Genomic DNA, 23,094 nt, shown 5'->3' with positions numbered 1-23,094 from the left:
AGTTTTTATATGTGAAGAAATTCTTTTTAAAGAAAAAATTTTAATTCCAACATTTTTACATAATTAGTATCTTCATTTTTTTCATGTTTCTTTCTAGTTTGTCTATACATTTAATGTTACATGATAGATATATTGTTATACAGTATTTATTTCTTGTCCATTTCCTTCTAAGCAGATTGATTCCTAGTCTTTCTTCCTCCTTTTTCAAGGTGAGATGCCATAGCTGATTTATTTTTCTCCAATACACTAGACTCTTGCATTTTCATGAGCAGATCCCCAACTATGTCTGCTTCTCATCCAAAATGGTTTAGCAGTTCAATTTCAAATGATACAAATATGGTGATTTGTGTCGTTACAAATTTAGTGTCTGAAATCTCCACTGGACCTGTCATGTTTCTAATCTATCCTTTATCTCAGGAGAACTTCCTCTCCCATTTCCCTGATGAACTATTCTGGACAAACTCACCTCAAGCCTCATTCTCAGCCACTCTTCTCAGTTTCTGCTGGTAGCCTTGTGTTCATCAAACACAGTCTTCTGCTACCTGCCTTTCTGTCTTCTGCCTTATCTGTATCGTTTGTCATTCTCATTCAGTTTGTTCCAGTTACAAGGGAAAAGTGGCCATGATGCTATGGAAGACCCTTTCTTCTTGTGTTTTTGACTCTACCGTCCACCTATCTTATCTGTCTTCAATGTGCTTTATCTACTTTTACATGCTCAGTTTATGAATTTCTATATCTTACCTATCTTAAGTTTAGTAAATCAAATAAACCTTTCCTTGAGTCTCCTTAAACTCCTTTCCAGTAAACATGGAAACCTGGAAAGTGAAAATAGCTGTTGGTTGTAATAGTGTAGACATTTGGCCTTTTTCTTAAAAGCTTTATCCCTTGGTTTTTGTGTCACTTTTCTCTTAGGTCCCTTATACCAGTGATCCCCAACCTTTTTGGCACCAGGGACCAGTGTTCCTGTGAGAACAAAATGCCTGATGATCTGAGAGGTGGAGCTGAGGTAGTGATGCTGCTAGCACTGGGCAGCAGCTGCAAATACAAATGAAACTTCACTCACTTCCTGCTGTGTGGCCTGATTCCTAACAGGTCACAGACCAGTACTGGTCCATGTAGACCCCTCCCTGCCTTTAGCATTTTGTCTCATTTCCTTTGTAGGTCCCTTCTCTTCTTTAGAATATAGATTTATGTATTTAGTTCAGTCTTCTTTTAACTTTTTACTGTCATTATTTCACGTATATCATGTGTATTGATAACATAAAATCTCTTTCATACTTGGTAATCCAGTTGCCACCTGGATTTCCACTGTATGTCCCACCCACAGGTACTCACAAATATTCCTTTTTGGACATACTTCTCCTTTATTCTTCAGTTCTGTGGTGGCACAGCCATTCACCGTATCTCCCAAGCTAAAATATAGATATCACTCTTTGCTCCTCTGTGCCCTTTTCTATCTCCTAATTTTGATTCTTCTCTTCTTCCTTCTCTCCTCCTATTATCACTCCTTGAATCAGGCTCCTGCTTTCATCTGGAATATTACATCTTGATAATGAGGTCCATAGCCTAGTTTTGTTGTTGTTGTCAAATTTGTTTTCCAAACAGCTGTCAAAGTCATATCAAATGCAGATTCATCTGTCGCTCCCTGGCTTTAGGCCATGCTTAATTTTCACAGTACTCTGTGATCAGGCCTTTGCCTAGTTATTAAACACATTGCTCGTAGTTCTCCAAGTGTGCTGTGTTTGTCCTTGTCTCTGTATACTTAGAATCCCTTACCCTAAAATCCAAAGCCTGCCACACTTGTGTCTCTTCTGAATTTTTTTCTTATTCTTTAAGACTCCCTGGACTTACTCATTCCCTGTTGTATTCTCCTTTGCTTATCTTCATGTCTAAAATCCTTAGAACAGTGCCTGTCATAAAATAAGCATTACATACATGTTGGCTATTCATGTTATTACTACATTGTATTTTGATTTCCTCCAACAGTGGCAGAACCTAGCAGTGACTGAATGATAATTTTATATAGAATTCCATCAAGTTGCTACATTGTATTTCAGTTGTTCCATTATAGGACAGTTACAAATTTGTGAACTTGTAGATAATACATTGCTGTAGGTTTTCTCATACTTAGGATTGTATCTTTGGCATAGATTCCTAGGAGCAGATAACTGAATCAAAGACTGCAAGTATTTTTATGACTCATGTATATAGCCATATGTTTGTCCAGAAAGATCAGTTGTGGTGTCTGATAATGAAGAATTTTTTTTCTTCCAATCTTGTTAATCACACCGAGTATTTCTCCCCCAAATTTCATACCTGTAAAATCATACCTTCAATACTTTAATTTACATTTCTTCAACAAGTCCAATAGACCATTTTTTCCAATTATATATATATTTGTGAGAACTGGCTGTTTGTCTTTTGGGGCCTAGAAAATGATCTTATATTTTAGAACAGGTTCTTAATATAGTTGAAGTAGAAATCCTTTGTCATGTTTGCTTAGGTTTTCACCAGCTTTTAACTTTAATGTTAATTGTATAGATGCTTTAAAATTTTATGTAATTAAATATATTTATCATTTCCTAATAGCTTCATTTGTGACATAGCTTAAAAACGTATCCTTTATTATCTACAGTCTGTCTTTTTTGGTCTTGATTTATGAATTTTCAGAGTTCTTGAACTCTTTAAATTCAACTGGAAATAATTTTTATATATAATAAACAGCCTTTCCCGATTGCAGTATGTATAACAGCATTAAAAAAAATCTTTGCTTTTCCATTGTTTGTGATGCTTATTTAATGTTAACCTTGTTGTATAACATCTGTTTCTGAACTGTTCTTAGTCGGCAATTTTTTTTTTTTTGATCTCAACATATCTGAAGGAGTTGGCATACTTTGCTCAGTAATGACACATAATTATTTGCTTAAATATTTTTCTCAGTGGAAAGATAACATTTATATATTATTCTAATTTCCTTGCTTTTACTACTTCCCTAGTATATATTTCTAGATAATTGAATAGTAGTAAACAAAATGTGCTTGTGGGCAAGAATTTCTCTAGACTAGACTATATACCTAGGTGAGCTCATATTTAACTCATAAATAACACAAAAATATTTTCCTTGGTGGTTTTATGAATTTAAATTCACACCAGCAATGTAAAAGAGTTTCCTTTACTATATATCCTCACAAGACTTATATTTCATACTTTAAAATTCTTATTCTGGTAGGCAGAAAATATCGTTTAGTTGTGTATTTGTATTTCTTGATTGAAATGATGTTCATCATCTTATGTTTATTGGACTTTACTGTTCTCTCTTAAATAAAAATGCCTATTCATAAAACAAAACAAAAATGTGCTAACTGTAGAGTGATGATACTTTAAAGTTGGAAATATAACTGGGTTCCTGCTTAATTTATAGTAGGCTTCCATTTAATACTATTAGGAATTTCTTATAGATTAAATTTGACAGGATATTTTCTCTTTGATTCAGGCAGTTCTCAGTAAAGTGACTCATGAAAAATTATCTTCCATGTTACCCTTCAAGCACATTTATCTTTCTGCTAATTTCTGAACCAGCCATAAAATGACTCTTCCTTTAATTACACTGTTCCCTCTACTTGTTGTGCTCTTCATTTTCAATGACAGGCAATTCTTGTACATCCCTTGAAATCTGGCTGGACTTACTGTTTTGTATGTAATTTATTTTCCTGTGTGGCCTATGTCCTAGTTTTTTTATCTGTAAAATGGGGATAATAGTACCTACCTTGGGGTTATAGTCAGGATCAGATGCTTAGATACCTAAAAGTTTTTGGCACTTGCTAAGTACTCAATAAATGTTAGGTGTTGCTGCTGTTATTGTTCATCGTTTACACGTCAGACTCCATTAGACTATAAATTCAGAGAAGACCAAAATGGGTTGTTTTTATAGGTTAATAGCTGGCATATTTAAGAATTTTTCTCTTAAATAAATCGTTCATTGTTCAGTTTTCATCACTGATTTAACATTCTTCATTAGGTATTTTTACAGTTAAATGCTTCATGTTAAATTTTTTAAAAATATTTCAGAATGAAGATCTGTTAAATGAAATAAAACAACTTAAAGAGGAAATAAAGAAAAAAGATGAAAAAATCCAACTGTTAGAACATCAGCTTGTAAGTATTATAGTGTAGTATGTAAAGTGGAGGTTTCTTAAATTGGAAAATACATATTTTTTAGTAAACTATAATCAGAATTGAAATTTGACTTTATTTTTCGCTTTTAGAGTTGCTTTGTTGTATTACTTTAGATGATATACTCTCTAAAAGTCAGTCTAAGTAGTAAGTATTCAAGGTGAAAAGAAAATCTTTGTCCATCCATTTTTGGTGGTATTCATTTTGGGCTTTGGAAATTCACCAATTTACATTCATTTTATTGGTAAAAGGTATATATCTTTTCTTCATGTATATTTCAAGAATGAGTACTGATGAGTTAAGCACAGGGCATTTTTTCTCTCTGAGAGTGAATGAAACTGGGTATCAGACTTAGGTAACTGTTCAGCTGTCTGTTAGAATGAAAGCTATTCTAAGAAAATAATTCTTCCCCATGGATAACGATGGGTGATCCCTCAGAGCAGAATCTTTGTAATTTTATAATTGGTACAATTTCAGATGTTAGTCCCAAATCATAACAAAATGTGCATTGTCTTGAGGTTAATTATAATATAGTTTGTAATAATATAAAAGGCCAAGATAACAAGAATATAATGGCATAAAAATACCAACAGGCCAAGGAAAATCTTTGTTGACAGTCGAAAGCATATCACCAAAAACTAGGTTATCCAAAGTATGAAAATTCAATTATTTACCAAATCTTACCCTTCATAGATTGCACATAGACCCAAAAAGGAAGTTATTTTTGGAACTACAGTAGTCAAGATCGAATAAATAATGTTCTTGCATTAAGATAAATGTTTTATCTTTTCTTTACATACTTCCTGTATGTGTTAAAAGTTAAGTTCTATTATAGTGCATTCCAGGAGACTCTCATTTGACTCTTGAACAACATGGGTTTGAACTGTGTGGGTCCACTTACATGCAGGCTTTAAAAATAAGTACATACAGAATTGTAAATGTATTTTCTCTTCTTTATGATATTCTTAATAACATTTTCTTTTCTCTAACTTACTTTATTGTAAAAATACAGTCTATAATACATATAACCTACAAAATATGTGTTAATCGACTATGTTATTATTAAGGCTTCTAGTCAACAGTAGGCTATTAAGTTTTGGGGGGAGTCAGAAGTTATACGCAGATTTTCAGCTGTGCACCTAAAGCCTGCATTGTTCAAGGGTCACCTGCATATTGAATTTTATTTCAACAACTGTTCCATTTCTTCAGAATGGGAAATAGTACTACAGAGATTTGGGGTTTTAATTAGATTTTATTTTGTATATGTAACTTGGAATGATCTAGTTGCACTTAAGATATTGAATATTGGTAAATATTTTTAAAGTGGAAACTTATAATTTTATCGTGATGCAGTCATCAAGAATTTGTTTTATAAGTTTCCTCTAAGAAAGTATATTTACCTCTCTTGGGGTTGTTTAACAAATAATATGGTTCTGTTCCAGATTTACACTAAGGAGAAATTCTCTTTATCAGTCTTTTCACTTTTTTTAAAAAAATTATATTTTTTGAGAGACTGAAGTTTACATAATAGGTACATTATTTTGTGCTGTGTAATTAACTGAATGAGTATGCTTTGAGTAGAATTGTGTAGAGAATTCATTTGTGAACTGAGATGCTCAGATGAATCTTGTCAAAGGGCAGAGATCCTTCAAAATATTCCAGTCTGTTGAAGTCAACACATCATTAAAAGAGCTTATAAGCACTGGACATGTGAAGAGACAGTCTTTCTTGTGGACTAGTGGTACTTAATATCCAGTATAGTCCTATCAAAAATGAATTTAAGAAACTGTGTTTCAATGACTGTAGTACCATAATAATTTAGGGAAATACTTAAAATTTTGCAGTTGTATTCCATATATACCATGTATTGCTGTATATGTTCTACATACACACTACTGTATATATTTATATGCATAAAATCATAGGTAGTGTGTTTTATGGATAACATAAGAGATTGTCAAAGGTAATTTTGACTATGCAAAATTTCAGCCTTTCTGGCTTCATAACCCAATCTCTAAATAAAATGGGAGACTACTCAATAGACCTTGATGTTTGCCCTTTTTTGTTTGTTTGTTTGTTTTTTTGTTTTGTTTTTACCCATAAGAGAGACCCTAACTACTTTGTTTATATATGTTCAAGTGTATGAAGAATTACACCAATGTGAAAGTTTGTGTTTTTGTTCAGGCAACTCGGTGTAACTGCCACCAAAAATCTAAAGAGGAAAAATGCACATATGCCGATAAATATACCCAAACACCATGGAGAAGAATTCCTGTAAGTAGCATAGGCCCTTAATCTCTCCTCTTGTTATATACTATATTGATGTTTTATTCCATTCTTTTTACTCTAATCTCTAATAATTTGAATCTGTTATGGCTATTAATTTTTTTAAGTAAGTTGTTTTTTATTGTCTCTTAGGTGTTTATGTGATTTCTAAAGCTTCCCTTTTATGTCTTATAAAAATGAATGTGCATTTAATAGCTTTTCCATTCTGCACACTGTAACCCATTTTGTTTGAGTGTCTAGTCTCCTCTCATCAGATGTGTTTATGGGAGTATTATTTCTCCATGCCCTAAAAGAAACAGAAGCCCAAAATGCAATCTCCTCTCTTTAGCAACATGTGACTCTTTGAAAGTAAATGATTCAGTGTATTCTTTTTTTGGTTGAAACTTTTCAAATATATTCTATTATGATTATTCAGATAAATGTTAGCACTGTTTGGAAGTATAAATGCATTAGGATATAGACAGTAAAAGTTATGTTTTAGTCACAGTTAGGGAATGGTTTATTTTAAACAGTAGAAAGTAGCCATGCAGTCCGTACTTTTTTGTTGTTTTTCAAAAATGTTATATTTCAAAACATATTTAGTGCTAAAATACACTGACCATGCTTTAATCTGAGTTTTTCTGAACTCAGTTCAAGATGTGCCAGAGCCAGAGAACCATCATATGGCTATCAGTCATTATCCTATTGTATAGTGCCAAGTAATAGGTATTTCTTGTTAAGGGAATGCTGAATAAGCCAGCCTTGACTCACCCTTTGCTTCATTTTAGCAGTGGAATCCTAGTAACACAAATGAACATAGAACTATAGTAATCAACAATCTAGCTTTTAAAACTTAGGTATGGGCCTCTACATTTTATGAAATACTTATTTCTTTTTATCTAATAAGTAATTTTCTGTGTGCTCTGTATAAATATGATGGTAATAATTAATTTAATCAACAAAGGTTTGGCGAGCCTTTAGTTATTAGGCTTCTGAAGTAGAAGTGGAGAATTGGGGAAGGAAATACGTAGATGAATAAGGGTTCCTCCATTAACAAGTGCTTATTAAAGGTACTGGTGATGTGATACAAAATTTAGAAAGTTCTGTAAGGTTCAAAGATTGGAAAAGTCTAGTTGGAAGAATCAAGGAGCTTGGTGAAGAAGGTGACGGTAGTGTTTGTATCTTAGAAAGCAAAAGACATGAAGTAATATTTCTTTAAAGTCAAAGGATGTGGAAACTTATCTATTTGGAAATAATTGCAAAATGAGAGAGCGCGCCTCTTGTATCTAGATGGAGGTTTGGGCTTTCCAAGTTTCTCCAGTTTCCTTACAGGGATATTTGTGCATTCTGACATTATTACTAAGTAGGTAGATGATTTCATTAAGTGTTAGCAGTTCCCTTTTGCCATCCTTCTAAGAGTCTTTACTAGAAGTTCCCAGCTTTTTTGGCACCAGGAACCGGTGCTCCTATGAGAATCTAATGCCTGATGATCTGAAGTGGAGCCGAGGCGGTGATGCTAGTGCTGGAGAGCAGCTGCAAATACAGATGAAGCTTTGCTTGCTCACCCTTCTCTCACCTCCTGCTGTGCGGCCTGGTTCCTAACAGGCTGTGGACCAGTGGTTAGGGACCCCTCCTTTATACCATCTCTGGCTCTCTCAACTTCACTTGTCTGGAGACTGGCTATTAGTAAGCCTGCTCACCAGACAAAAGTAAATGGTGCTGTAGAACACCCCGAGACATTTCTTAAAATGTTCTTGAGTTAGTTTTACTCTGATCTTAGTGAAGTGAAGGTCAAATTTTCAACCTAGCACTCCTAACAAACTCAGACTTTAGGCTTCCTTGTTATTTTTTATTATAGGAATCACCTGGCTCAATACCTTTGTTTTATAGATAAGGAAACAAAAGCCAGGGAGATTAAATGGCATATTAAAGTTTCCATAATTAATCAGTGGCTGAAATAGTATTATTAACTTCAGACTGCTGACTGTTAGTCCACGGTTCCATTCCTCAAAAGTATACTGAGGAGCCTTGAAGAACTGAGAGAGGCTTTGCAGGTTGGAATGGGAGAAATATCCTTGGCAAAAGGAACAATGCAATTAAAGGCAAAAAGGTAGGAAGATACAGTTGGGTAATAATAAGTACATATTATTTTGGCTGGAACACAGACATATATTTAGGGAAATAGTTGAAGTTAGTGTTAAAGTTCATTTAAAGGTGGAATTCAAAATTTTACCTAGGAATTACTAGTAAAGTCATTTTACTAAGTTGTATTTATTTAAAGAAATTGTCACACATTTATTTAATTAAATGTTAAATATTAACATTAAATATTGAGTTTACGCTCTGATTTTTATGTTCTTTGGACTTTGTTGGATTCATTGAAAATATTAAATTATTTTGGAAACTATTCACTATAACAAAGATTTTCCTTTCTCTTAAGAAGTTACACTTGACTTTACATGTTCTTTTTTGATCAGGAACCCAACATATTTAAACAAGACGTTTTAGTAATGAGGTGGGGATATGCAGTGAGACCCTTCTTTGGCAACATCTAGTTTGTTAGGTGGTGACTTGGGGAATCAAAACATGTTTTATTAAAAAATCCCCAAATTTAGTGTAAATTTTTTTGATTTGGCTAAGCCTTTGGGAAGATTGAAAGTTATAATCTGAGTTTATAATGTTCTTCACCATTCCCTGTAGTATCTTGGGACATTTAAATGCCCTTCTTGACACTCTCATAGTTGAGGATTGTAGAATCTACCTCAACTATTTGAGATTTGTGAGACATATGGAAATATTTCCTCTGAATGTTTCCTGGAATTGGAGAAAGAAATCTGGTTGCAATGGAAGTCAGAGAAGGATGGTGAAGTGAGAGAGATACTGCCTATAGTACTTGTTGGCAGCCATTTAGGATGTGGAAATATGAAAAAAATAATAATAATGTAGACATCTCAGTCAGAACCTGTCAGAAGAAGGAGAACGGTAGACCACCAGCAGAAACAGAGCAATGAACATTTGAGTGTGTTGAGCCCAATAAAAGTTTTCATAAATTTGTCCAAATAATTTTAAAGTAAAGAACCAACAGGAAATGAGAGGATGGAAATAAGTAATAGAACAGGAAAAAGGAAGAAAAGCAGATATTCACTTACTCATTCACAGATATTTGTGTGCCTACTCTGTTCCAGGCACTGTCTTAATCTGAGAGTGTAAACATGAAAAAGATACATACAGGCCCAGCTCTCAGGATACTTACAGAAACTCAGGTGTGCCTAAATTATATTAATCTCACTTTTTTCCTACATGTGAAAAAGCTAAGACTAAGAAGTGACTTGTGAAAGTACTTAAGCAACTTATATACAGCAGTCTTATACCAGAAGCCAGATTTTCTAATTTGTAGGTAACATCCTAGCTGCCTCCCTTTGGAGCGGCTGTAGGAGGTAAGATGAGTAGAAGGAATAGAGAGAACAACAGAATTAGAGCTCTGAGAATGGAGGACAGAGGCTTGATCTCAGTGAGAAGTCATGAAAAGGACTTTTTTCCCAAAGAGAGAAACAGCTGCCCAGGTTTTTGCTATGTGGTAGATTTTAGTAGTCCATTGTGATAATCCACAGCACATATCTGTGGGATTTAAAATTCCTGGGAGAAAGTATTTATGGTTGAAAAGGCATAGTATCAGTATGAGTAGAAAATAGAAATTCTCCACAACCAAGTTAGGTTCAATCCAGTGTTACTATGAAGAAATCTATGGACACAGTAGATTGCATAAGTAATTTTCTCAGTAGAAAGAATTATAAAATTAACACCTCTTACGGAAATGAAAAAATGTATAATGCTGAGACTTTATGAATAACATAAACCAGAAAATATATATGCTTAAAAGAGAAACACACTAAAGTCCCTTTTTATGAAGAAGTAACTGCATCCATTCTATAGCAAAAGCAAAGAAGCAAAACAATTTAAGAATATTTTAAGTTATTTAAATCATACTAACCACTGACAACCATTGTTAACATTTCATATATGGTCTTCCACATTTTTTTTTGTAATGTCCATATATATGTTTGTACAGAATTTACCGTCATATCTTTCTAGATAGAATTTTGTTGTACATGCTGGGTAGGTGGTGGCGGTAGTTGCTACTATTACTATTTTGTGTTTTTTTGCTAAACCTAGATGGAAAGAATGCATTATTTTTAATAAAAAATGAATTCCCTTAGTGTATGTTTTTTTCCTAAAGTTCTTGAAATACATTACCACATTTTGTTTTCTGAAAGAATTATACACTTTATACTACCACTAGCTAAGTTATGATCAGAAAATTGCTGAATGGGCATGATGTAAATTGAATGATTCAAGTGCTTGATATCATCAGGTTATAAGAGCCTACAATATTTACCTGTACAAAAGAGAAATGCCTGCTGCCCTGACAGGGCAGAACATCTTAGCCAGAATGGTTCCCCTTGATCCCCAACATCATCACTTCAGGTGGTACTGAGAGGCCACTCCCAACTATTTGGGTTATGACTGTTCCTGTTTTGTAATGTTTTCTTACCTTACAAATTCTGACCTTCCTCTTCCTTGTCCAGGAACCATTTTATTAGGCTCTTTTTATCATATATCCAACCTCAGCTTCTATATATTCCTGATATATTTTGATCCTTAGAATTCTGCGAGTGTCTTTCTGCCTGTAGTAATGTTTGGCTTTCATGCTACAGGTACTTTTGGTATTGTAGCTTTACTGATAGAGATTCAAACTGTTTTGGGTTTAGTTTGGATGTTATTTGTGAAATTGAACCCTAGCAAAGGAATAGTAGTTAATCACCTGCTGGGTGCTGTTAATTTAGGGTATGACAGAGGTGTCTGCTGCTATAGGGAGCTGCCTAAGACATGCCGTAGACATATTACAGGACACTTTTAAAGTATAGTTTGTGTTCAAGAACTGTATTTCTAATATTGAGCACAAATATGAAGAACCTGTTACTTTTAAAATAAGGGGTATGCGAGGCTACGTTTTGCTTGGGAAAGGAATAACGTAGTGCAGTAAACTGCCTAGGGCCATGCATTATAAAAAGAAAAGAGATATAAGACTGTTCCAGAATTGAGAATGAGAGGCTTGTCTACAGTAACACTCTCCCACAGAACTTTTTGTGCTGTCCAGTGCAGTAGCCACAAGCTACATGTGACTATTAAATACTTGAAAATGTGATTAGTATGACTGCAAAAGAGAATTTTTAATTTTACTTAATTAATTTAAATGTATATAGCCACATATGGCTAGTGAATACCATATTGGACAACACGGCTTTAGGGCTAATGATGTCTACTTAGATGGATATAAGAAAGCCACCTAAAACAGTAAGTAAAGGGGAAGTCAGTTAAGGCAGTGTTTAGAAGAAATGAAGAGAAATGAAGAAAATGCAGGTCAAATTTAGGTAGAAGGGAAAAAGAGGGAAAAGAAGTAAGAATGAGCTGAATGAAAAGATGGTACAGTCAGAGGAGAGTGGATAAATCTGCTTCTGACTAATATTCTCATTTGAGGGATAGACTATCCCGGTAAAATGGTGAAACAGATAACATGGAAAGAAGAATAACAATGTGGCAGGTGCCTAATTATTCATACAAAAATAGTTGAAGAGACTAGGAATACTGCAGGGAGTTGGTGATTATGTGAAAAATCTACATTCATTTTAAATATTTAAACTCATGAAACTTTATTATAAAGATAGCATAAGCATAGTCTTATAAAACATTTAACATCAATATTTGAAGATTTAAATAGTTCGCACATAAATTCTAAATTTTCATGATATATACTTTTTATAGAGCATTTGTTTGGATATCTTTAATTTAAACCAAAAAATTAAAAAACATTTCTAGACTCACACCGTCAAATCTCTGATCATTTATCCTCTTGAATCTTAAAGAAGGTATTGCCAGAAGGACCCAAAGGACCCACTTGTCCTATCATTTAATGGCATGGCCTGCATTACTCTGAAGATTGGGTGCAAGAATAAACACTGTCATATCAGTATCAGTGAGAAAGCTGCCTACCAGTTAAAACTCAGAATTTGCACAATTTGATCTGATGCTAGTTTTCTCTCATTTCAAGAACTAACTCTATTATAGATAGCAAAGGGGTAAGGAAATACGATTTTATATTAATTTTAAAATGCTCTGTTGGAATTAATACTAGTACTGAAGCAAAGCTTAATCCATTTTATAGCATATTTAAAGAGATATGCATGTAATCTGTATAAATTCAGCAATTGGAATATGGTCAGCATTATCAGCAACCCTTTGTGCTTAGAATTAGGTTCTCATGCCTCAGATTTAATGGATTATGCATTAATTTCAAAATATAGTCAAGTATGTTCCTGTTATAACCATTTATAAAATAGAAAAGATAAAATCGGAAAACTTTATCATAGACTTATCACAAAGACCATATCAACTGTTTATAATTCCCAAAGGAAGAAGAGTTCACTTAGCAATCAGTATGTGTGGTAGCAAAGAACTCTGTTTCTGTTTCTTTTCTCTCTCTCCTTCTCCTCCTCCTTCTCTCTCTCTCCCTCTCTCTCTCCCTCTCCCTCTTCCTCTCCCTTCCCCCCTCACTGCCTGCTTCCCTCTCTCTCTTTTTTTCCCCCTGGGAGATAAGATGAAATGTTAAATGTAAGGAACAATATAACCTAAAGATTTGTCTTAAGAGTGCTCTCTTTTATACCATGTTTTGGAAGTGGGCAGTATTATTCGTTAATTTTTACATGAGATTAATGTCCTGATTTTAAGTTTAGATTGCCATTTTCTCCTAATTGGAGAGTGTTACATTACTATTCATATATATATTTCCAGAGAGAATTAAGGGATTTATTTCTTTGCCAAGGTCTTTCTATTTATTTGTTTGTTTGTTTGTTTTTATTTTCACTATTACTTTTATTTAAAATGTGCCACTAGAAGTATTTCAAGTTCATACACACATACTTTGGTATTTAAACAAGTAATGTTTATGATGTGGTCATACAATTATTTTTAATTGTTCAATGTTTAGTGAGTATTACACATTGACCATTGAATACAGCCTGTGTTTCAGTGAGCCATCTGTGTTGCTGAAACATTATATTCTAGGATACATGTATTTCTGACAATACTTCAAGAATTCTATTACGTGTGTCTTTTACACTGATTTCTATAAAGAATAGTACTATAACTTTCATAGATAAAACTAAAACCCAATAACAGAAATAGAATTGTTTTGCAAAGTTAGGAACAAATTAAATGTGGATATTACAGCATTTGATTTATCTGGTCATGAATTTAAGAGTATCTAAATCTGTATCCTCAAATACCAAATACCAGAACTGTAGAAGACATTTTTGAAACCATTTAAATAAGCAGTTTTTTTGCAGTACAATTAGAAAACACAAGTATACCACCAAAGTTTTCTACTACTGAGATCCATTTCATTTGTGTAATTGCAGTTGAACTTACTGACTTGTACATCAAGAGTTCAGGCAGGACATAGCAAGGTTTTACTCTTGGGATTTAATATTAGACAGCTGTCACTGAGACATAGATGATCTTGTTAGCTTTCTAAGAAGCATCATGATCAAATCAGTCTTTCAGAAGAAATTAATTAGCTTCCCTAAGAGATAATAAAAGAGGTAACAAGTTGTTCCCCTTTTAGTCTGTGCTAGCAGAGTGATAATTTATTAGACCTTATTTCCTGTAACATCTAACTTTTCTTTTTCTTAGATTATTACAAAGACATTTATACATGGGTTTTAGATAATTACTATTTCTTAAATGTCAAATGTAACTGAAGTGATTTTTTTTTTTCAGTAAAGAATGTCCCTTTACTAAGTAGTATGCTCTGAGGGTTCCTTTAAAAAGCTATATTAATATTCCTGATAGAGCAAGAATACTAATACCATTTCTTTTACCCTGTCCTAAAATTTCTAAACAAATGTAGCTGTCCTCATCATTCAAAACAGTGAAGTGTCAGTAACCTTCAGCCAAAGCCCACCAGAAACACACCTGTGAAACAGGTTGGGTCGATTACTTGTGGCCAAGGAGGAACCATCTTAAAAAGGTGTGTCAGAAAGAAGCTTTTTAGCAGCGGTCTCCAACCTTTCTGGCACCAGGGACTGGTGCTCCTATGAGAATCTAATGCCTGGTAATCTGAAGTGGAGCTGTGGCAGTGATGCTGGTGCTGGGAAACGGCTGCAAATACAAATGAAGATTCCCTTGCCCACCGCTCACCTCTTGCTGGTTAGCCTGGTTCCTCACTGGCCACAGACCCATACTGGTCTGCAGCCCTGCTGTTGGGGACTGCTGTTTTATAGGATTTGAGCTTTTCTTGGGTGATTAGGGGGAAGGACTAAGGAAGCAGGGGTTTGCTCAGATTAAATGCTATCAGAAAGTGGATAAGTCTAGGGTATTTTGTGAATGGTACAATGACTTTGTTTTTATTCTGTACTTACACAAAACTTTAAAGCAGTTTCGTTTTGTTTCATGTTATTTCATGTTATCATGGTCTCAGAGTAACCTTGATATTCTGTGAGATTGTTTATGAGATCAGTTCTGGAGACTAAGGGCTGCTTGTTATCTCTCAGAAGGAAATACATCTGGCATAAATTATCTAAAATTTTACTAACCCGATGAGATTTCTTCTGTACAGATAAAAAATTAACATTTGGATTGTTAACTTTATGTTTTCAAATTACTTACTGTACTTTGTCATGTTTTAGTGTTGTTGGTGATGGTAAAAGTAATAATTACATGAGAATATTGTGAAGTAAGAGAAATTTGGAGAGTTACACTTGGATCACATTATGGAGACTTAGATGTTAAACTGAGAACTTTCTACTTAATTCTGTAGCCAGAAGGTTCTAGGAGGCTTAACCATATTTTGCTGCAGGAAAAGTAATGTGAGAGGAAAACCTGAGTCTCTTGAGGCAGGAGCTGTGTCCCATTTCTCTGTGTGCGCTTAGCACATGATTCCAGCAGGCATGAATTAATCCCATTGAGCACAGAAGGAAGGTAGGGAAGGTTATTATAATAGCCTAGGCAAGAGTTGATGAGGACTAACCTATGATAGTTGATCTCTCATGGAGATGGAGAGAAGGTCACCGAGGCAGAATCTTGATAAGTGATTGGATGAGAAGGATATGAGAGGGAAGGTGATGAATATGTTATTAAACCTGGATGACGAGGAAGATGGCAAGTCAGTCATAAAAATAGGAAAACCTGGAGAAAGGATATTATTAGAGAAGGAAATTGCTGAAGGTTTTAGGTATATATTTTAATCTCTTGAGTTTGAGATTCTGGCATAACAAAAGGTAGAGGAGTTTGAATATGTAGGATTGGAACTCGAAAGGTGCAGGAAAGTTAGGTAAAAACGTAGATTGAAAGTGGGTGGAGGACAGAAATCTTTAGCAATAGAGCTTCATCCCCAGGGCATGCAGTGCTACAATGCCAAGTGCTACAATGCCAAGTGCCACAGACTCCTTTGGGAACAAATAAGACCCTTCCAGGAAGCTTCTTAAGCTGTCATAGAAGAGGGAAAAATATGTAAACTAATCTTTATGAATCAGGAAGTTTTATCTCTTCAGTGCTAAGATAAAAGTTCCCCTTCCTCTAACCTCAAGTGGTAAATTTAAATAACTCTCATCTGTTCCCATTGCTGATTTAAAGAAAAGCAGCTCTTTGAGAGAAGAGCTTCAGTTGTTCTGGAGGACTTGGCTCATAGCTTCTTGTCTTATCCCTTACAGTTAGAGTTCACAGAGATGTTTTTTTATGTGAAGACTTGGACTCTATAGGCGTTAACTTGAGAGAAATGAAGAGTTTCCTCTAAAACTCTTAGTCCAGACACTCTTGGTTTTTTATTTTTTTGTTCCTTTATATTTTTATTTATTTTTTGCCCCACCAATTTAAGGTATAATTAGAATATTATCCATGTGGTTAAACTATTTGTCAGATATAAGTTTTCCTAAAAAGTGTGTTCTCCCCTTGGATGGGACATATGGTCATATACTGTTTAATGATGGAAATAAATTCTGAGAAATGCATCATTAGGCAATTTCATGATTGTACAAAATAAGAGTGCACTTACACAAACCTACATGGTATAGCCTACTACACACTTTGGCTATATGGCATATAGCCTATTGCTCCTAGGCTATAAGTCTGTACAGCTTGTTACTACAAAGAACACAAAATTAAATCAAGCACAAGAGAAAATAACGCAATCAAGAGACGTGGTAAACATAAGATGTAGGAGGCTGCTGGTGTAACATGGCGTACTAAACTTTTTTTTTGTAGAAAGAGTACACACTAAAATTAAACAATAAAAAGTATAGTATAGTAAATACATAAACCAGTAACAGAGTCATTTATTATCATTATCAAGCATTATGTATAGTACATAATTGTATCTGCTATTCTTTTGTATGACTGGCAGCACAGTAGTTTTGTTTACACCAGCATCACCACCAACACATGGGTAATGCATTGTGCTCCAACTTTATGATGGCTGTGACATCGCTAGGTGATAGGAATTTTTCAGCTCCATTGTAATCTTATGGAATCACTGGTCATATATGCAGTGGGTCATTGACTGGAAGGAACATCATTGTGTACCACATGACCATTCAGGTGCATACTTACCACTTTTTGTTTGCATACACAACCACTGTGGTTTCTTTAGCAGAATGCATCTCATATCTGCCACTTCATCTTAAAAGTCATCAGAAAATTTAAAGTGGACTCAAAGGAGCAAAAGGTTCTTTTCTGGCCAAAGCTTAGGGATCTTCATGGCTTCTATTAAGAAAGAATTTTATATACTGTTCTGCCTTCTAGATTAGTGCTAAAATCGAAATATAATGTGAGCTGCATGTATAATTTAAATGTTCTAGTATCTAAAGTTAAGTAAAAAGAAATATGCAAAATTAGTTTTAATAAAAGATTTTATTTCACCCAGTAGTACCGTTTGAATGTATAATCAGTATAAATAAAATCCTGAGATATTATATTCCAATTTTTGTTTTTTGTTTTTTGTAATAAGTCATTAACATCTGGGGTGTATTTTACATTTATAGCACTTTTTAACTTAGACTATTCATATAGCCCCCATGTGCCTACTAGCAATCATATTGGACAGTGCAGCTCTATATGGAGGTCATTGGGTTAGGCTTTAAACCTGAACTAAATGGCAGGAATTGACACCCCCCCCCAAAAAAAAATTCTAGTAAATTCCTTCAGCTTTTAAAACATAGCTCCATTTATTCATTCATTCATTCAGCGAACTTTATCTAGTTTTTTTCTATATTTCAATCCTATATTTCAGTGCTAAGGGCTTGATACTAAATCAAAGACATTACCTGATTCTTAGTTTATGATATTCATGGGCAGACAACAAAGGGTAAACTAGAGATAACAGGACAGTGGGCCCTGTTTATGGACCAGAGGATGCTAGACTTGTCTTTCAGATATGGGGACTAGACGTTTTGGCTCTTAAATCTGTCTTCAAACTGCCATGACTTCTGGCAGTCTTCAGTTAAGGAGCTAGTATATTCCATCACTCATTGCTGGAACAGATTCATTCATCTGGGAACTTTTTCATTCTTTGTGTTGTCTTTTTGCTCAAGCTCTGGTCTCACACCCTTTCTTTCCATCTTACAAATCCTGAATCTTCTAAGTTTCTAAGTATGCTCTTCCCCACAAATTCTCTTTTTTGGTAGAAACACCTCCAGTAGAAATGGAATCATGGGGAGCCAATGCATGCTTTTTCTCAGTGCTGCTGCTTAGAGTTGCTTAGATGTCTGGTGTCTCTGAACTTGCCTGGTCACATGGTTTAGTTAGCCTTATCTCATTTTATAGCTAGTTCAGGTTTTTGTTTTTGTTTTTGTTTTTTTTTTACTGTTGAAAGGAATACATAATCTTTCTTCTTTTCATATGCAGGGAAATTGTCTTTAATTTATAGAGATGAGAAGATCCTTAACCATATTTTTTTTGTCTCCCAAAGAAAGTATGACCCTACCAATATAGTGAGCATTTCAAATAATTTTCTATATTACTCTGATATGCATTATGGTATTATTACTCTTATTTTTTTACTTTTTATTTTAAAATACTTATAGATTTACAGAAAGTTGCAAAAATAGTACAGAAAGATCCTTCGTAGCTATCACCCAATATCCAAATCACAGTGGTTACCTAAATACAGTTATGGTACAATATCAAAACCAGGAAATTGACATTAGTATATGCATAGTTGTGTTCTGTGCCATTTTATCATTTGTGTAGATTCATGTAACAACTACCACATTTAAGGTACAGAATTATCACACCATTACAAAGTTCTCCCTTTTGTGCTGCCTTTTAATAATCAAAACCACTCCCTCCTTCCCCTACCATTCCTAACTCCTGTCAACCACTAATCTGTTTTCCGTATCTATAATATTGTCAAGAATTTTATATAAATGGTAAATGATGTGTGAGCTTTTGAGATTGGCTTTTTTACACCCAGCATAACATCCTAGAGATTCTTCCAAGTAGTTATGTCTGTCAGTGATTTGTTCCTTTTTATTGCTGAGTGGGATTCCATGACATGGATAGTCCATTGTTTGTTTAACCACATTTGTTAAGAGACATTTTAATAGTTTCCAGTTTGAGGCTATTAAAAGTAAAGCTGCTGTGAATATTGTGAAGATCTTTTATAGATATAAATTTTTATTTCTCTGGGTCAAATGCCCAGTAGTGTGATTTCTGGGTCATATGATAACTATATGTTTTATTTTTAAAGAATCTGCCAAACTGTTTACCAGAGCAGCAATGCCATTTTAGATTCTTGTTAATATTGTATGAGTGATCCATTTTCTCTACATCTTCACCAGCATTTAGTGTTCATTGTTTTTTATTTTAGCTCTTCTGGTAGGTGTGTAATTGTGGTTTTAATATATATTTCTCTAATGGCTAATTATGGTGACATCTTTTCATGTGCTTATTTGCTGTCTTTGTTGAAATGTCTCTAAATGTCTTTTTTTCCCCCATTTTCTAATTGGATTGTTTACTTTTCCACTGTTGCATTTTGAGTTATTTGTATATTCTCAATGAATCCTTTGTCCACTTTGGAAGTATTTTCCTCCAGTAGCTTGTCTTTCATCCTTTTCAGAGTCTTTCACAGAGCAAAATATTTTAATTTTGATGAGGTCTAGTTTAGTGATTTTTTTTTCTTTTATGGGTTGTGCTTTTTGTGTTATGTCTAAACTCTTCCCCCAGCCAAAAACATTGAAAATTTTGTTTTCTCCTAAAATGTTTATAGTTTCACATTTTATATTTAAATATATGATCCATTTTACAGTAGACTAGTGGTTACCAGAGTGTAGGGAGAATGGAGTAGTAGATGGAGTAAAAAGGGTCAAATATGTGATAGAAAGAAATCTATGAGCTATGAACACAGAATGCAATGTATATATATGACTTACTATTGAATCGTATACTTGAAACTTATTGGATTTTGTTAATGCCACAATAAAAAGTAAAATAAAATAATGTTTAAAAAATCTGTGATCCATTTTGAGTTACTTTTTATGTAATATATGAGGTTTAGGTCAGGGTTCATTATTTTCCTGCAAATATCCAGTTATTTTGTACCATTTGTTTAAAAGACTGTTCTTTCGCTATTTAATTACTGTTGTGTCTTTATAAAATATCAGTTGTTGATATTTGTGTGGATCTGCTTCTGGATTCTCTGTTACATTGATCTATTTGTCTGCTTCTACACCAATACCTGTCTTGATTGCTGTAGCTATTTAATAAGTCTTAAATTGAGTAGAGTGATTCCTTCTATTTTATTATTCTTTTTCGAAATTTTTAACATATTTCTAGTTCTTTTACCTTTCCACATACTTATTGAATAAGCTTGTCTATATCAGAAAAAAAAAATTTGCCAGGATTTTGACAGAAAATGTGTTATACTTAACTGTCATTTGGGGGAAAATTAACATCTTTAATGTCTTGAGTATTCCAGTTCATGAATAAGGTATATCTCTCCATTAATTTAAATTTTCTTTGATTATTCACCATTTTCTAGTTTTCAGAATACACGTTCTCCACATGCTTTCTTAGGCTTATTAAACATTTAACTTTTTTGAGTGATTATAAATGACACTGTATTTCAGTTTCCATGTGTTCATTGCTGGTATTTAGAAATGCAATTGATTTTTGTACATTGATCTTTTTCCTGTGAACTTTTAAAAATCATTTATTAGTTCTGGGACTTTTTCTGTAGATTGGGGTTTTCTACATGGACCATCATGTCATCTGCAAATAAGAATAGTTTTCTTACTTTTGATCTACATGTCTTTTATTTCCTTTTCTTGTATTATGCTACTGTTGAATAAGAATGGTGAGAATAGACATTCTTGCCATGTTCCTGCTCAAAGGGAAAAAACATTCACCATTTAGTAAATGTTAACCATGGACATTTGAGATACGCTTTTTACCAAGTTGAAGAACTTCCCGTCTATTACTAGTTTGCTGAGTTTTTATCATGAATGTGTGTGTTAGATTTTGTTAAATGCTTTTGCTATACTAATACATGTGAACAAGTGATTTTTTATATTTTAGTATATTAATTGCATTGATTGATTTTTGAAAATTGTTCTTGTTGACTTCAACCCCACGTGGTCATGGTGTATAATTTTTTTTAATATATTTCTGAATTCTATTTAAGTAGTATTTTGTTAAGGATTGTTTATATCTGTATTCATGAAAGATAATGGTGTGTGTGTGTGTGGTGCTTTGGTTTTGTGTTTGGGTAATTCCATCTTCATAAATGAGTGGGAATGTGTTATTAGTCTTCTGCTTTCTGGAAGAGATTTTGTAGAATTGGTGTTAATTTTTAAATGTTTGGTAAAATTCTCCAGTGAAACCATCTGGCTCTGTAGATTTCTTTTTTGGGAGTTTTTTCATTGTTATAGAACTATTCAAATGTTCTGTTTCATCTTGGGTGAGTTTTGATAGTTTGTGGTTTTGAGGAATTACTACATTTCTTCTGAGTCGTTGAATTTATGACGTAAAGTTGTTCATCGCATTCCATTATTATCTTCTTAATGGCTGGAGTATCCATGTTGATATCCTGTTTCATTCATGATTTTGATAATTTGGGTCTTATCTGTCTTTCTTTATCAGTTTTAGTTGTTTCTCAATTTTTTTTGGTGTAAATCCTTCCAGTCTTTTTAATATATTTGATTTTACATACTTTTTTAGAAAATAAAGCTGGAGCACAGAGCACTTGCTGTTCTGTAACCTTTTTTCACTGTATTCTGGACATTTCCTCATGCTACTCAGCATCCTTCTGCTCTGTCACAGAACGGTTGCCACAATGCACAAGTGTTATTGAACCTTCTTCTGAGTAGTGTGCAGTGCATTCATTTCTCACTTTTTCCTGCTTTAAACCGTGCTGAGTCAAACAGCTTTGCAGATAAACCTTTGCCACACATTTGTGATTATTATAATACATTCTTAGAAAGCAAATAGTAGCTGAGCCAAAGGGATGTACATTTTTAAATTTTTTGGTACCATACCAACTGCCGTCCAGAAAGTTTGTACCAATTTGTGTGGCATATAAGAGTGTTCACACCCTTTCTACTGCCCAGTAATTTTTGACTCAACTAACTATGAAATATCATTTATTTTTAAAGTAAATGAAATTATAAATATCAATTTGCTTTTATCTTTGGACAAAAACCTTCCTTTCCTCTGTATTTGTAAAGATCAGTATGTAGGGGCCCAGACCTTTTGGCATGTCTCTTGTACATACTTGCCTTCGGCCTAGAGAACTGTGCTGGATATTTTTTTTTTCTTTTTTCTATTTAAAAAAAAAATTATTTTAATTAGTTTCATGTATACAGTACATGATATCTATATAGTTCATAAAACAATCTCCCCAATTGCTCCCTCCCTCCCCTGACCCTCTACCTAGCAAATGTATTAATGCTAACTGCATTCCTATGCCGTGCTCCCTATCCCCATGACCATCCATTGGCTACCAGTTTGTACTTCTTTAACCCTTCACCCCATTCTCCTTGCCCCCCAAGCTCCCTCCGCTCTTGTCCATCACCAAATTGTCCACTATATTTGTGAGTCTGTTTTTGGTTAGTTTGTTCTTTTTATTCCTTAGAGTCCACATGTAAGGGAAGTCATATTTTGTTCATCTTTCTCTGTCTGACTTAAATACCTTCTAGGTCTATCTAAGCAATATCTTTTTCCATCCCCTTCCTTTTAGTCTGTATGTGTCTTTTAATCTGAAGTGAGTCTCTTATAGACAGCATGTAAGGGTCTTGTTTTCCTATCCATTCATCCACTCTGTCTTTTAGCTGGAGCACTTAATTCTTTTCCATTTGAGATACTTATTGATAGGAATGTAGTAGTTACCATTCTTTATTCCTGTTTTTGATACATGTTTTTTCTCTTAAAGAAGTCCCTCCAACATTTCCTGTAATACTGGCTTGGTGTTGATAAATTCCTTTAGCTTCTTTTTGTCTGGGAAGCTCTTCATCTGTCCTTCAACTCTAAATGATAGCTTTGCTGGATAAAGTATTCTTGGTTGTAGACCCTAGGTCTGTATCACATCTAATATTTTGTGCCAAACCCTTC

The 23,094-nt window shown here is 33.9% G+C and overlaps 1 protein-coding gene across 13 annotated transcripts in view; it reads left to right on the top strand.

The window, feature by feature from the left end:
- The window catches only part of CCSER2 (coiled-coil serine rich protein 2), a 170,424-nt gene that overhangs the window by 127,192 nt on the left and 20,138 nt on the right, over window positions 1-23,094 (top strand). For all 13 annotated transcript variants that reach the window (XR_003047383.1, XM_006915455.3, XM_025049343.1 and 10 more), the window contains 2 exons: window positions 4,069-4,155; window positions 6,358-6,447. Coding sequence is in view for 12 of the 13 variants with exons in the window: in XM_006915455.3 (XP_006915517.1) it covers window positions 4,069-4,155; window positions 6,358-6,447 (177 nt within the window). In the remaining variant the exon portion in view is untranslated. The remainder of the gene's footprint in view (window positions 1-4,068; window positions 4,156-6,357; window positions 6,448-23,094) is intronic.

Source organism: Pteropus alecto, unplaced genomic scaffold, assembly GCF_000325575.1.
Source record: "Pteropus alecto unplaced genomic scaffold, ASM32557v1 scaffold155, whole genome shotgun sequence".
Taxonomy (NCBI): Eukaryota; Metazoa; Chordata; class Mammalia; order Chiroptera; family Pteropodidae; genus Pteropus; species Pteropus alecto.
Note: the sequence above shows the minus strand (reverse complement) of the source record. Positions and strands in the feature narration are given on the sequence as shown.